This window comes from Littorina saxatilis, linkage group LG8 (genome assembly GCF_037325665.1).
Source record: "Littorina saxatilis isolate snail1 linkage group LG8, US_GU_Lsax_2.0, whole genome shotgun sequence".
Classification (NCBI taxonomy): Eukaryota; Metazoa; Mollusca; class Gastropoda; order Littorinimorpha; family Littorinidae; genus Littorina; species Littorina saxatilis.
In genome coordinates, this window is record NC_090252.1 from 24,375,036 (window position 1) to 24,390,308 (window position 15,273).

General features: G+C 40.4%; 1 protein-coding gene and 2 long non-coding RNA genes across 3 annotated transcripts in view; 2 read left to right on the forward strand and 1 right to left on the reverse strand.

Moving 5' to 3' along the window:
- Window positions 1-1,570: 1,570 nt before the first annotated feature.
- On the reverse strand, window positions 1,571-4,525 carry LOC138973111 (uncharacterized). Its single transcript, XR_011457890.1, has 2 exons — window positions 3,390-4,525; window positions 1,571-3,017 (listed from the first exon to the last, which is right to left on the reverse strand). It is a non-coding gene; the product is annotated as an uncharacterized lncRNA (long non-coding RNA).
- A 17-nt stretch (window positions 4,526-4,542) lies between these two features.
- Window positions 4,543-7,318, forward strand: LOC138973112 (uncharacterized). The gene is made up of 2 exons (XR_011457891.1): window positions 4,543-4,832; window positions 6,772-7,318. It is a non-coding gene; the product is annotated as an uncharacterized lncRNA (long non-coding RNA).
- Window positions 7,319-10,602: 3,284 nt separating this feature from the next.
- LOC138974265 (hemicentin-1-like) overlaps window positions 10,603-15,273 on the forward strand; it is a gene marked incomplete in the record, with an annotated part of 30,316 nt that continues 25,645 nt past the window's right edge. The window contains 4 exon segments of the mRNA XM_070346985.1: window positions 10,603-10,750; window positions 12,302-12,408; window positions 13,821-14,073; window positions 15,097-15,257. Coding sequence (XP_070203086.1) covers window positions 10,702-10,750; window positions 12,302-12,408; window positions 13,821-14,073; window positions 15,097-15,257 — 570 coding nt within the window.

The window sequence follows — 15,273 nt, forward strand, 5'->3', positions numbered from 1 at the left end:
CATGGAACAGAGTAGTCATCTTGAACACACACGGCCAGTACCGTGTAACTGGCCTTGGCACGGAACGATCCAAGGGGGGCAATCTCAGTCATCTCAAAGAGGGAAATCCAAACGCAATCCGCTTTGTTCGATTTTATGGGCTTGGACGATAGAGAAAAATAAGAAAAGCAAAAGCTGGAGTCCAGTCTGGACAAAACTGCTATCAAGAACGCAGAATTGCTTTTTCTGAGGTTTTTTTTAGCCGTAAGCACCATGTTTATCGGAGCAGGAAACTCTTCCATAGTGAGGCCCCTTTGTTGGTTTCACTGCGGCCGCATTGTGAACAGCAGTTAAACATGGCGCTTACGGCTAAAAAAAAACTCAGAAGAAATTAATTCTGCGTTCTTGATAGCAGTTTCGTCCAGACTGGACTCCAGCTTTTGCTTTTCTTATTTTTCTCTATCGTCCAAGCCCGTAAAATCGAACAAAGCGGATTGCGTTTGGATTTCCCTCTTTGAGATGACTGAGATTGCCCCCCTTGGATCGTTCCGTGGCAAGGTCAGTTGCACAGTACATGTACTGGCCGTGTGTGTTCAAGATGCAGAGTAGTGTCCATTATTGACTGTTTTGAAATATATTCATTGAGAGACCCTCCAGTGTTGATGCTATTGCTAGTGCACTCACCTGGTCAAACTACAAGCACAACAATACAATTAAATACCTAATATCAATTACACCTCAAGGCCATAATTCTTTTATTTCTAAAGGGTGGGGTGGGCTTTCAAGTGACAAGCACATCACTGCAAATAGTGGGTATCTAGACAATATTGTACAAAATGATGTGATTTTGGCCGACAGGGGATTTGACATTAATGAACTAGTGGCTATGAGAGGTGCACAAGTGAAAATCCCTGCCTTTACAAGAGGGAAGAGTCAGCTTACAGCTTATGAGATAGTCAACACGCAAACTAGCTAATCTGAGAATTTATGTTGAACGAGTTATCGGTATTCTTTGTGGAAAGTACAAAATTCTGAACTCTGATATTCTGACTGATCTTTTGTTTGCAAGGGAAGAGGAAGAAGTGGTAACACTGGACAAAATAGTCACTGTATCATCTGGGCTTGTCAATGTTTGCACTGGTATCATGTGATTCTTGCTGTGACGCTGCATAAACACAGCCTCGTGAACTGAAGGCATTGTTTAGACTAGAGAATATGTTAATTAAACTGTGGTGTATTGTATCTGATTCTGATGTCTCGCAGTAGCAATAGTCTTTCTGTTATGTTTTCACTGGACGACGGAATCTTGAATTTGAAGATGAAGGCATTGTTTAAAGAATGTGTTAATTAAACTGTGGTGTATTGTATCTGATTCAGGTGTCTCACATGAGCAGTAGCAACAGTTTTTCTGTTATCATGTTTTCACTGGATGGAATCTTGAATTTGAATATACATGTGTATATGATCTGACCTGCTGCTATTTCCTTCCAATTCAAGAGCAGATTTCACTCTTTCTATCACACACACACACACACACACACACACACACACACACACACACACACACACCACTTTAACATACACTTTGAAATCATTTTGCATAAATGTGACATGTATTGACACAACTGACAAAGGTTGAATTATGCTGATTAACCTCAAAATAGCTCTACACAGGAAACAAGATAAGGAGCATTGAAAAATTAAATGGCCTACACTTGAAATGCGAGCACACATTTAAACTACCAATAACATGCAACTGCAAGCAACACTGAACATACCACTACCAGTATTGCAGGTATGAAGCCAAAGTGAAGAGAACACTTTCACTAAATGTTCAAAATTGAAATAACATACTGTGGGTATGTGAGTCATTAACTATTCATTATGATCAAAGACCTGTGCGCTTTTTTGCAGAAATAAATGTGTTCAATTTTGTTGTCATCAAAACAGAACTACTTGATAATAGAAACTAACTTTCAGTTCCACTGCCAATTTAAACACTGTATTACTTGACTGTACTGATGCAGAACTACGCTGGACCACACACTCTTATTTGTTCCCTAAATCAAGCAGCCAATCCGTGTCACTGGAAACATTGAACAAGGAGAATGAACAATATACCTGGCTGAATAAGTTGATAATCAAACTGCTCATGATTCTTTGTTATTCACAGCAGTGGATGTAAAACAATCACAAAATAAGGTCCTGTATGCATCATAATTTATACTTGTAGCACTTGATTTTGTATTGTGGTCGGTGATCCTAAACAAAATGTATACATGTCTACATCTGTGCATGATTTTACTTTAAGAATAAAATGAAACAAGAATGGAACAATTGATGACTTCTCTGTGAGTGTGAACTGTGATTTAAAACATTACATGCTCTCTTTTCTCTCCCTCTCTTCTTCTTCTTCTTCTGCGTTCGATGTATTCTCTCCCTCTCTACAACTTTACTACTGCCACTTTCTATGTGTACAGTCATACATGATGTTTGTTTTCCCACACACATGAGCAAGCGAGTCTGGCATTGTCACTGTTTCTTGCTGCGTTTCACGGCTGGTGTTTGCAGCTGCTCCTGGTTCACATCCACTGCTTGTAGAGGCTCAGCTTCTCTGTCCAGCCAGTTTCCAACTAGCTCTGGAAGAACTGCGAGTCTGAACACTTTCAAAGCTTTCTCCACACACATTGCCCAAAAATCACAGTCAGGCAATACTCGGACAATAACTTTATCCACAGTAGTCTACACCATGAAATCGCAGTAGGAGGAACTGGTCATAACAATCTGGCACTGTACTTGACTAAAGTATGGGTGGTCTTTGCGCAGACAAAGCATCCCCTCACTGTTAGATTCCAAACAGAAATGGCGGTCTGCCACAGCACACTCAACAGCTGACTCCTTGAAGGTGAAGGGACGTGTGTGCAGGTTTCTCCAACTCCGGCCATGCAGGTACAGTGTGCTGCCAGTATGTTGCCATCAGAAGTGGCGATGATCCAAGGAGAAAGTGCTGGTTCATTAAGGCGTTGTGAATGAAGAATCTGAAAAATAAATTGAAGGTCGCACAAATCAGCATTCAGCTAGGTCAATCGAATGAATATAACTCTAAGACGCACATAACGTGCTTTACAATAACCTTAACAATGAAAAGTAAACAACAGATTTTTAACTGAATATGAACATGAAGCTCATTATAAATTTATATAATATTTTGCAAGCTATTTCAAAATATAAATATATTCAAGACTATCTACAGCTTTTGTCGTAGTCCAGAATACAAACTGAAGCGAAGAATACATGTATATCAAAGACAAAGCCTCAACACAATATCCTGAACTGCAACTTGTGATATCAGCAACACAAGACAGAGAACACTCACGTTCATTCATTATAAACTGAAAGCACATTCTTACCTTTGCAGAAATGACAGAGTTCTGGGCTGTAGCACTTGACATCCCTCACCCAGCCAGAGACAAAAAGTCGGTAGGAATCAAAACTGTTGTAAGCTTTTCAGCTGCTCACATGTGTATCTGTATGCACTCTTGCCAAGCACAAAATAATTTACGATGTTGATGTAACTCAGCTCTGGCAGATCGTCCGGATTTGCTGACCAGCACCTGGTTGAGAATGTCATACGGATCATTCCCGTCAATCTCCAAAATCTTCTGGTGGTATCGCCGCCTCTCCTCTGGTAACAATCGCTCAGAATATTTTCGCTTCTCGCCCGATCGCAATGTTTTGCATGAGGCCTGTGCATGAGGCAAGGGAAGTCACTCCAGAGTCTTCTCGGAACGCGTCGGAGGCATTGTTTCCCGTTTTTCAACGGTTCACAGCTGTTTTTACTTTTCTCTTTGAAATGAAACGATGAAAGGAAGAGAAATGGAAAGACAGGCATGTTGTTGGGACATAAACAGAACAGAGAACATAAGGGGGAAAAAACTGTGTTTCGACAACTTCAAGCAAGAAAATGCAAACACTAAACACTCCCGGCAGGGAAACACCTTAATTGACCTTGACCGTTGACTGTGTATGAGATCAGTTATTTTCGTACTCGGCTTGTAAAATAAATAAAATAATATCCAAACAACAGCTATTTTAAGATAAGAGTGTGTGGAGAGACCTTGTATTCAATTATAGTAATCACTGAAAGACATAAAACTTAGTTCAGAAGCGAATCCTAGAAACCCCTAAATAATGGAAAATGTGTTGGCTAAACAATTCATTGTTTACGTAAATAATTCATTGTTTACGTAAATAATGATTTATTTAGCAACATTGCTGATTCTTTATAAACAATGTAATATAAGTCTAAATAATATATTGTTTACGTAAATAAATCATTATTTACGTAAACAATGAATTATTTACGTAAACAATGAATTGTTTAGGTAAATAATGAATTGTTTACGTAAACAAAAAATTATTTAGAATTGTTTTACATTGTTTATAAACAATTACTTATTTAGCACATGAGTTTCTAAATAATGATTATTTAGCTAAAACTGGTGAAAAAAACATGAAAAAGTATCCAAATAATTATTTGACAAACGGAATGCCATACCTATGACGCAGTGTCAGGGAATTTCACAGCACCCTTCGCAGGCGTCTACTTCTTCTCCGTGAACACAGGGAGTGGTGCCCATGACCTTCAGGCCAACGTTGACGTCATGGTGGATGACGTCATCCAGTGTCGACTGGAGTCGGCAGTGTACGGAGACATGGGAACGTGCGAGGCGGTCCTCCGCCTGTCTGCCGGCCAGAGAGTGTGGCTGAGGAGTCTGGATAACCGTAATGCCTACGTGGCTCTGACGTCTTCTTTCACGGGCTTTCTCATCAAAGCTGACTAACTCTGAAAGGTATCTATGCATGCTGTTGCTGCGATCCTGCGAATTATTAATGAGATCCGACACCGATACATGCACAGCCTAGCGGTGACCTTACGATTGATTTTTTTCTACTGATAATATATGACGAAGTAACCAAGACCGACTTCTTTTTCGAAATTCGTTTGTTTTCCTGGGAGATGTGACACCATGTTTTACGTGACGTGAGGCTTTGCATTATGACGTCTTCTCTCCTTTTCTCTCGTATGACGTCAGATATGTCACTTTGGAATACAGGTTCAAGAAGAGAAGTCTTGGTTTGTTAAGTCGACGTCGTGTGTCATTAAGATTAAATGCCGCCATTTTGTCTACGCTGTACCATAATGTTCTACTGGACAGTGCCCTAAATTCAAGGAAGCTGCTGCAAAGCTTGGTTTGCTTGTTGCATGTTGGCTGTGGGGTTTTTCATGTCCCTTCTATCTTCTTCTTCTTTTCTTCTTCTGCGTTCGTGGGCTGAAACTCCCACGTACACTCGTGTTTTTTGCACGAGTGGAATTTTACGTGTATGACCGTTTTTTACCCCGCCATTTAGACAGCCATACGCCGTTTTCGGAGGAAGCATGCTGGGTATTTTCGTGTTTCTATAACCCACCGAACTCTGACATGGATTACAGGATCTTTTTCGTGCGCACTTGGTCTTGTGCTTGCGTGTACACACGGGGGTGTTCGGACACCGAGGAGAGTCTGCACACAAAGTTGACTCTGAGAAATAGATCTCTCGCCGAACGTGGGGACGAACTCACGCTGACAGCGGCCAACTGGATACAAATCCAGCGCGCTACCGACTGAGCTACATCCCCGCCCCCCTTCTATCTATTTTGCTATTCGGGGCGGATTCAGTTTTGTTTCCTTTCTCCGTTTACATGGTGGTCTCCGATTTGGAAACTATTTACAGTTAGTTTAGGTCTATCGGATCGCAGTAAGATGGAGAAGGTACTAAAAGGCTCTCATCTGTTCAAACGTGTTGCTTGAAATCCTACCTTACCTATTCCCCTTTGAAAAGCTAAAAATTGTGTTGGGGGGGGGGGGGGGAGGGGGATTTCCCCTAGCAAGGCGCAAAAAAACCGTGACAGTGTTTTGAATCTGAGGAAAAATTGAGGTGAAAAGCAATAATTTTGACTTTAAAAGTCGACTCCTACCGCCAACTTTATTGTCATGTTCAAGGGACATAACTACATAGGCCTAGTGGAATGTTGACAAATAGACGTAATTTGGCACACTGTTCTTAAATTTTAGTGGTTGCAAATAATTTGCGTTTCATTACTTTTATTTCATGATAAAGCGAAGTACTAAACAAAATAGTGTTATAAATGTAATTGCTGAGAAGAATTTAAATCACCTTGATATCTAAAATTCAAAATACTATAACATTAATTGACTCGTTATTTTTAAAGTGATCAAAACACACACAAAACTCAGCCTGATTGCTGGTCACCCAAAATCAGTCAGTTTCTGGTATGTACAGTTGAACCACACCGAAAAGGATTTTTCGAAGCGAACGTACGAAAAGGATTCGAGCTAGTTTTCTCCACCCGAGATGGTATTCGACAAACAAATTAATGAGCGCTGAGTTGTGTAATAAATGAGTCCTGATTGGTTCTCAAGTTACTTCCTTATCGTCAGTATTAATTTTGTATTGAAAACTGGAAGAGAGGCGATGTATCACAGACCTTCACATTCTGGGTCATGACTCATATTGGCCTCAAATCACCCCCCCTCCTCTAACCCATCCCTCCCATCCACCGGAGTTATCTTTCGGGGGAATTTACGTCCGTTTGTTTCTTCGCCGTTTTCTCCCTTTAAAAATTACATGTTCAGTTTTTAACTAAGAGTAAGACTATAAGCTAGAAACCTCTATTCCTCAGTAGTTGTGACAAAATACACGCTCATGTATTTCATTAATATCTTCCAGGGAAACCGGACAAGGTGGCTGGGAGTTTGTCCGACGTCAGCTGATTGGTCACGAACGAAGTATGGATTGAACTGGATGGACTTTGCGCGTTCTAAACGAAAGAAACCATAGTTACATCTGCAAAGATATCCTCTATGTTGTTCGCTTTGGGGGACTAACATTGCCCTCTTGTAGCAACAATCTTTCTTTGGCCAAAACATTGTTTCAATGTATGCATTACCAGAAGTACATTACCAGAAGTACATTATAATAAGAAGTCGTTAACGACCATTAGATGCAATCAAAGCGCGGTGATATAATCGCCCATTGCGCTTTTTCCCAAAAGATAAAAATAGAATGGTTACTTCTGAGAAATCGTTCACTGGAAGTACTCGATAATTAGGCAACCCTCTGATAAATTCGATCTTCGATACATCACTCAAAACCTTTGGAATAATACCTAAAGTTAAGCTGGTTCGGACTGCGTAAGAGAATGATCGATAAACAAAATAACAATTTAAAATTAAAAAGAATTAAAAAAAATTAAAATGTTATATTTATGCGTTCATGTTTGATTGTTTTGTTTTTTGGTGTTTTTTGTTTTGTTTTGAGATTATTTTCGTGTGTTGTTTGGTGTTGTGTGTGTGTGTGTGTGTGTGTGTGTGTGTGTGTGTGTGTGTGTGTGTGTGTGTGTGTGTGTGTGTGTGTGTGTGTGTGTGTGTGTGTGTGTGTGTGTGTGTGTGTGTGTTTTCTTCAAGGTGATTTGGGTTTTTTTTGTCTGTGTTTGTGTGTGTGTGTGTGGGGTGGTCGGGTGTGTGGGTGTGCGTGTTTGTGCGTGCGTGCGTGCTTGTGTGGGTGTGTCAGTGTATGTGTGTGTGAATTTGGGGGTTGTTTCCTTTTTACATTTAGTCAAGTTTTGACTGAATGTTTTAACGTAGAGGGGGGAATGGAGACGAGGGTGTGGTGTGTGTGTGTGTCTGTGTGTCTGTGTGTCTGTGTGTGTCTGTGCGTGTGTGTGTGTAGAGCGATTCAGACTAAACTACTGGACCAATCTTTATGAAATTTTACACGAGAGTTCCTGGGATTGATATCCCCGGACGTTTTTTTTCTTTTTTTCGATAAATGTTTTTGATGACGTCATATCCGGCTTTTTGTAAAAGTTGAGGCGGCACTGTCACACCCTCATTTTTCAATCAAATTGTTTGAAATTTTGGCCAAGCAATCTTCGACGAAGGCCGGATTTCGGTATTGCATTTCAGCTTGGTGGCTTAAAAATTAATTTATGACTTTGGTCATTAAAAATCTGAAAAAACAAAAAACTTTTATAAAACGATCCAAATTTACGTTCATCTTATTCTTTATCATGTTCTGATTCCAAAAACATATAAATATGTTATATTTGGATAAAAAAAACAAGCTCTGAAAATTACAAATATAAAAATTATGATCAAAATTAAATTTCCGAAATCGATTTAAAAACAATTTCATCTTATTCCTTGTCGGTTCCTGATTCCAAAAACATATAGATATGATATGTTTGGATTAAAAACACGCTCAGAAAGTTAAAACGAAGAGAGGTACAGTAAAGCGTGCTATGAAGCACAGCGCAACCGCTACCGCGCCAAACAGGCTCGTCACTTTCACTGCCTTTTGCACTAGCGGCGGACTACGTTTGTTACGCGTGATTGTTCTGAAAAGTGACTATTACATGATTGTTCTGAAAGTCTACTATTTATTTCATCGTAAACATATAAGCCCTCATACGTGATTGTTCTGAAAGCTTAGTAATTTACATGATTGTTCTGAAACTCTACTAAAGGTAGGTCAAGGTAAACTGGCTTCACCCGTGAAATGTTGTCAGATATGGAACAATATGTATACCCCAGCCCAACGAAGTTGGAGGGGGGTATACTGGATTCACTTTGTCCGTCTGTCTGTATGTATGTCTGTATGTATATGGAACAACATTTTGATACAATGATACTAAATCTTTAGTGATATTGATATTGATACCCCAGCCCAACGAAGTTGGAGGGGGGTATACTGGATTCACTTTGTCCGTCTGTCTGTATGTATGTCTGTATGTACATGGAACAATATTTTGATACAATGATACTAAATCTTAAGTGAAATTGATATTTATACCCTCGCCCAATGAATACAAACTCAACAAGTAATACGTTTTATACGCCAGTGCACTGAGTACATACGCACACACACACACCACACATACACACACATGAAAGCTAAATTTATGAGCACATCTCTGTTTTCAGTGACACTTGTTTTTTTTATTACACAGCAACCACCAAAATTTTGTAAATATGAATTATTCAAATGGTTTGATAAAGTGTCAGTTGATATGAACAAACCTCCCCCACCCCCTACACCTAAAAAAAGGGAGTGGAGAGACGGATCAACTCAAACACACATCTGAAGCTCTCGCGCACACAGAAGACGGATCAACTCAAACACACTTCATGGCAGGGGTATACATATTGTTCCATATCTGACTACATTTCACGGGTGAAGCAAGTTTACTTTTAGTAGAGTTTCAGAACAATCATGTAAATTAGTAAGCTTTCAGAACAATCACATATGAGGGCTCACATGATTACGATGAAATAAATAGTAGACTTTCAGAACAATCATGTAATAGTCACTTTTCAGAACAATCACGCGTAACATACGTTCAGTTTCATTCTGTGAGTTCCACAGCTTGACTAAATGTAGTAATTTTGCCTTACGCGACTTGTTCTTCTCTTAACTTAGCTCTTGCTTCGCTCAGTATCTGCGTGAATGAAGCTGCTATCAAATCAATCTCTGTTGAGGCCCAGATTTAAAAGGTTGAGTCAGTCCAAGTTTTGGTCACACAAACAAACACACACACACTGACATCATGTGTACACACACACACACACACACACACACACACACACACACACAGTGACACACACATCATGTACACGGCACACACACACACTGCACGCACATGCACACACAGGCGCGCGCGGAAACTGATAGAGAGGGAGGGGGGGGGGGGGGGTAGAAATGGGACACAGAAGAATAGCCTTGTGGCCGGAGGACTAGTTGGGCCAATGAGGTACTTGGAATACCGTCCCATATAACTGAAGTCCCGGTTTAACCCAGACTTTTTAAAAGGGGGACGGAACGGGACAGGCGGCTTGTAGGCTTGAATGATCGGAAGAAAAAAAAACCTGCCATCGCAATAAAACAAGATTTTCATGCGTCAGCGAATGACTGATGCAAGTTGCTCGCGTATGTATGTATGTATGTATGTATGTATATGCTGCGGTAAGTAATTTCATATTTTTATCACATTTCAATGGTGTTAACTGTGGCCGGCTCAGTTTTAATTTTCTTCCTGAGTCTTTCTTACTTTCTGTCCGATTCAGTTGTCTGTCTGTCAGTCTCACGGTCTGCAACATTCAGTTTCAGGACTGAGTAAAAAAAACAACAACAAAACGAAAAACGAAAAACCGCTGTCTATGCAACAAAGAATGTCTATCTCATTTATTCAAAACTAGACATTTACTCATTTGAACTCGGGAAATCAGTGTGCGGGCCTACACATCATTTACTGTAGTGAAAATGATCATGCACACAGGTGCGCACACACCCGACACTGGCACACCGTAGGGCAACACACACACACACACACACACACACACACACACACACACACACACACACACACACACACACACACACAGTGACTGATGTCGACATACTGTGACACTCCACGTACAAGACTCGACGTTGGCTTGCGGTCGCATTTTACTAGAATCCCGGTTTAAAACTGCTATGATTCCCGTACTGGTTTGGGCAAGCGCACCTGAGAAACCGGAAATGAACGTACGACAGGCAGCGGACAGGTGAAAAAGCACACGACAGAGCTTGTCGCTTGTCATGTAATTCCGCAACACAGCGATGGATAATCGAATATATTTTGTTTTAGTGGCACTCTGTGCTGCTTTAGGTGAGTATCAAATACTATTTTTATCTTATGCTGTACGATCTTTGCTCTATTCTGCGACGTTTTGAAATTTGTGCGTGACCTATTTCCCATTTCCGCGTTCTGAAGTTGATTCAGGTGTGCACATTCTAAATCATGTTAATTATCAGTTTGGTCGAAAACGAAAACTATATTCCGTTCATTTTACATTTATATTACATGCTTGTGGTAACAGAATTATCCGTCTGAAATTCAAGTGAGATTGCTTCCCTTTGTCCATCAAACACAGACAGTGACAATGACATTTGACAAGGCGGGATGTCCTGAAATTGGTTACTAACTTATTAATACTACGACGTACGACTACGAGACATCAAACTAAAAGGGCAGTGATTAATATTTATACATACTCGACAAAATGTAGTTTGTGTGAAAATAAAGATTATCACTTCTGGTACTGGTACTGTGGTGGTATCCCCTTTAGTCAAGTTTAATTTTTGTTAAAATTATAAAAGAAACCTATACTGGCTGTAGCTAGTCAAGTGTACTGTAAATTTAGACTGTAGTCATTTTATTAGTTTTAAGTAGTGAAGACTTTTACTTTTAGGTTGTACTTGTACAGCCCCTGTCTACAGCAAAGTCAGGGTTGTATCTGACCTTAAATGACTTATTGACTGCATCAGTGCATCACAATATTGCGTTCGCTTTTTATTAATTTTATTTTTAGAGGAATGAGTAGCAAAAGCTACTGTACGTATACACGTGTACCATGATATCATGAATCTGGTAGACATGAACTATGATGAAGTCGATTTCATTTCTTGTCATTTTTATATGTTGACTGATTTTTTTATAAAAACCATAAATAATAACTAAGTGAAACTGAAAGTGATTGATGCCTAAGTATGAGTGTCACTAACAGTAACAGTACTCGCAGTCGCACACAGTTGTATTTATGAATATTTATGACTTTTTATGAGGGTTGTAAATTGTAATTCATAATTGTATCAAATTCAAAAAAGACCTAAGTAACAACTAACATCAACAATTGGTTCTACATGTACTTCTACCAGCTCTACTTCTAGTACTTACAGTAGCATGTTCTAGTACATGATGTAGTACCAAATTAAATACACATAATTTCCTCAGTCACAGAACGTAAGTCACCCCCCGCGGGTTAGGGGGAGTCCCATATTAGTTGGGACGAGAAAGAATTTACCCGATGCTCCCCAGCATGTCGTAAGAGGCGACTAACGGATTCTGTTTCTCCTTTTACCCTTGTTATTTTTTTTCTTGTATAGAATATAGTCGAATATAGTCGATGTTTGTGAAGATTTTAGTCAAGCAGTATGTAAGAAATGTTAAGTCCTTTGTACTGGAAACTTGCATTCTCCAATGGAGCAAATTTTTTATTAGTGCTTTTGTGAACAAGAAACAATTGACAAGTGGCTCTATCCCATCTCCCCCCTTCCCTCCGTCGTGATATAACCTTCGCGGTTGAAAACGACGTTAAACACCAATTAAAGAAAGAAAGAACATAAGTCAGATAACACTTTTCCTTCTGACTTTGTGCAGTGAAAGCGCAAGACCCGGAGATTGTTGACGAGATTTGGCCCGAGGTTCAGCAGGTGGGCCGCACGGGTAGAATCAACTGCACCGTCACCAACAAACAGACCAGCGTGGTACGTTACTTGGCGTTGTCTGTCTGTTGTTGTTGGCGTTGTCTGTTGTTGGCGTTGTCCAATGGAAATGGATGAAAGTTGTAGCCCCACTTGTTTTTAGCACACTTGACGGCCTGATGTGTCGTAACTTTTGTCCATGTGTAGATTGCTGATGTACTGTTGTTTATCTGTAGATTCAAGAAAAGACATTTTCATCTATACATCACATTTTTGATATGTTGAGTTTGACTTGTGTCAGTTGTGTGTGAGTCACTGAGTTGTTGTGTAATTAGAATGTGTGTTAGCGTGCCCATAATCTCTATTTTTGTAATGTTTGTGTATGTCGTTTTGTCACTTTTGATAAAAATTAAACATTTTCACCATTCTGAGGAAAAAATTAGGATTTGCAGACATTTGGACATTTGCCAAGTTACTTACTTTTATCATGGTAATTGTTACCCTAATTTAGCTGTTTGGTTTCTTGGACAAGTGGGGGGGGGGGGGGTGGCGGAGAATCTTGGGGAGGTTTAACTCTTAGACTTTTACTGTTTTTAGATGTATGTATCTTTCTTCTCCTTTTGCAGTGTTTTTTTCAGTCTCAGGAGTCAGGTCATAGTTCTGCAGACCCATACTTGTTAATATGAAGCATGGTTCTTTCCCCTTGCTGGTCCACCGTCACCAAAGGTTACACGTGTGGGAGGTGTACCGACAGAATTATGTGTCTGTAGCCAGGGCATTCCAACCTTTACATCATTTTCAATCCGGGTCCACCTGACCCATTGTCCTATAAGTGTCTGGGATTAACATTAAAACAGCGCTTTTGCCACATGTTCCTCATACATTTTGTTTATTTATTTCTTATTTCCTTTTTGAGTCACTTGAGAAAAAGTGACTCTATGTAATCGGTCAGTGTTAGTCTGTCCGGCCGGCCAGCCGGCCGGCCGGCCGTCCGTAGACACCACCTTAACGTTGGACTTTTCTCGGAAACTATCAAAGCGATCGGGCTCATATTTTGTTTAGTCGTGACCTCCAATGACCTCTACACTTTAACGATGGTTTCGTTGACCTTTGACCTTTTTCAAGGTCACAGGTCAGCGTCAAAGGAAAAATTAGACATTTTATATCTTTGACAAAGTTCATCGGATGTGATTGAAACTTTGTAGGATTATTCTTTACATCAAAGTATTTACATCTGTAGCCTTTTACGAACGTTATCAGAAAAACAAGGGAGATAACTAGCCTTTTCTGTTCGGCAACACACAACTTAACGTTGGGCTTTTCTCGGAAACTATAAAAGTGACCAGGCTCAAATTTTATGTGAACGTGACTCATTGTGTTGTGAATAGCAATTTCTTCCTGTCCATCTGATGCCTCATATAATATTCAGAACTGCGAAAGTGACTCGATCGAGCGTTTGCTCTTCTTGTTTACAGGTGATGTGGGAGCATGTCGACACAGGAGAACAAATCTCTCGTGACACGGACATAGAGATGCAGCTTAACCCCATGATCGGCGGACTGCGGAAGTACGAGGTTCAGAAGCGCTCGTCTGGAGATCGCGAGACCTTCATGCTTATCATCAGACGACTGGTGGAAACTGACGCGGGCACTTACAAGTGCACGATCCGCATCACCGCCGTCGCTTATGACCAGTGGCCCACAAAACTGGGAAAAATAACAGTACAGGGTGAGTAGACTGTTAGACTTGTCTATAACGACCCATCAAAAGTGGTCTTTAACAATATTAACACGACCAGCTAATCTGGTAGCTTACGACCAGTGGCCCACAAAACTGGGAAAAATAACAGTACAGGGTGAGTATACGGTTAGACCTGCATCTGTTTAACGATGTATTGAAAATGGTCGTAAACCTGTTTGCTGCCAGGAATTTGAGGAAATATTTGTATACAGTGGAACCTCCCTTTGACCTTCTTAAGACACACCCCCACTCCCCCCCCCCCCCCCCCCCCTTATGGAGGTCATAAAGGAGGTTTCCGCTGTACAAAGCCTTTCCTGTATTTACTTGAATTGACGACTGACAGTGTACCCTTCATACACCACACATTGTTCGTTTGTTAGGCACAAAAAAAAAAAGTGTGGTTACGGTAACATAGCCCAAAAAAATAGGGTAGGATTAGGAAGGTAGGCAATCACTTTTTTTTTTTACTTTTTTTTTTTTCTAATGTGTACAAATTAAACCTACTTGACAGGGTAATCAGTGTGCGAATCGAGCGCTTTCGCTTTCATTGTGTTTTCTGCACTCGTTTTCTTGTGTGTTTTTTTGGGTGTTTTTTGACAAATGTAATAAAAAGTTATAGGGTCGGCCCCTAAAAATAGGGTAGGTCGGGTTACCGTAACCACACCTATTTTTTTTTAGGCCTCATCTTTATTCTTCTTCTGTTGTTGTTTATTGGACAGTTTGTTGCCCGTTAAGGAATGTTACCCAGGATGTCAGCTGACAATTGACATCCTACAGGCAGCGAAAGGGTCAAACTGAAAGAAAGGTGGGAGGTTACACCAAGGACTGTCTAAATGATCTCAAGCATTGCCAAAACTGTCAAGGCTATTTCAGCAAATTTGTCCAAAGAAATTGATTCAAAGCATATATATTTTCCTGATGTCTGTGAACTTAGTGACCTCCATCTTCTAGTTCTATCTCTTTTAGCGTATAAAATGCATTTTAATGGACTCACATTTTCTGCCCCGCCAGTTCCGCCAACTATCCGTCCCGGTGAAACGACAGCTGTGCTCCAGATTGACCAGGGTCAGAATTCCAGCTTGATCTGTGCCGCATCCGGTATACCGTCTCCAAACATCACCTGGACCAAGTCGGATGGCGGGTTCCTGCCAGTAGGGGTTGCACAGTACAGGGTAAGAATTTGCACTT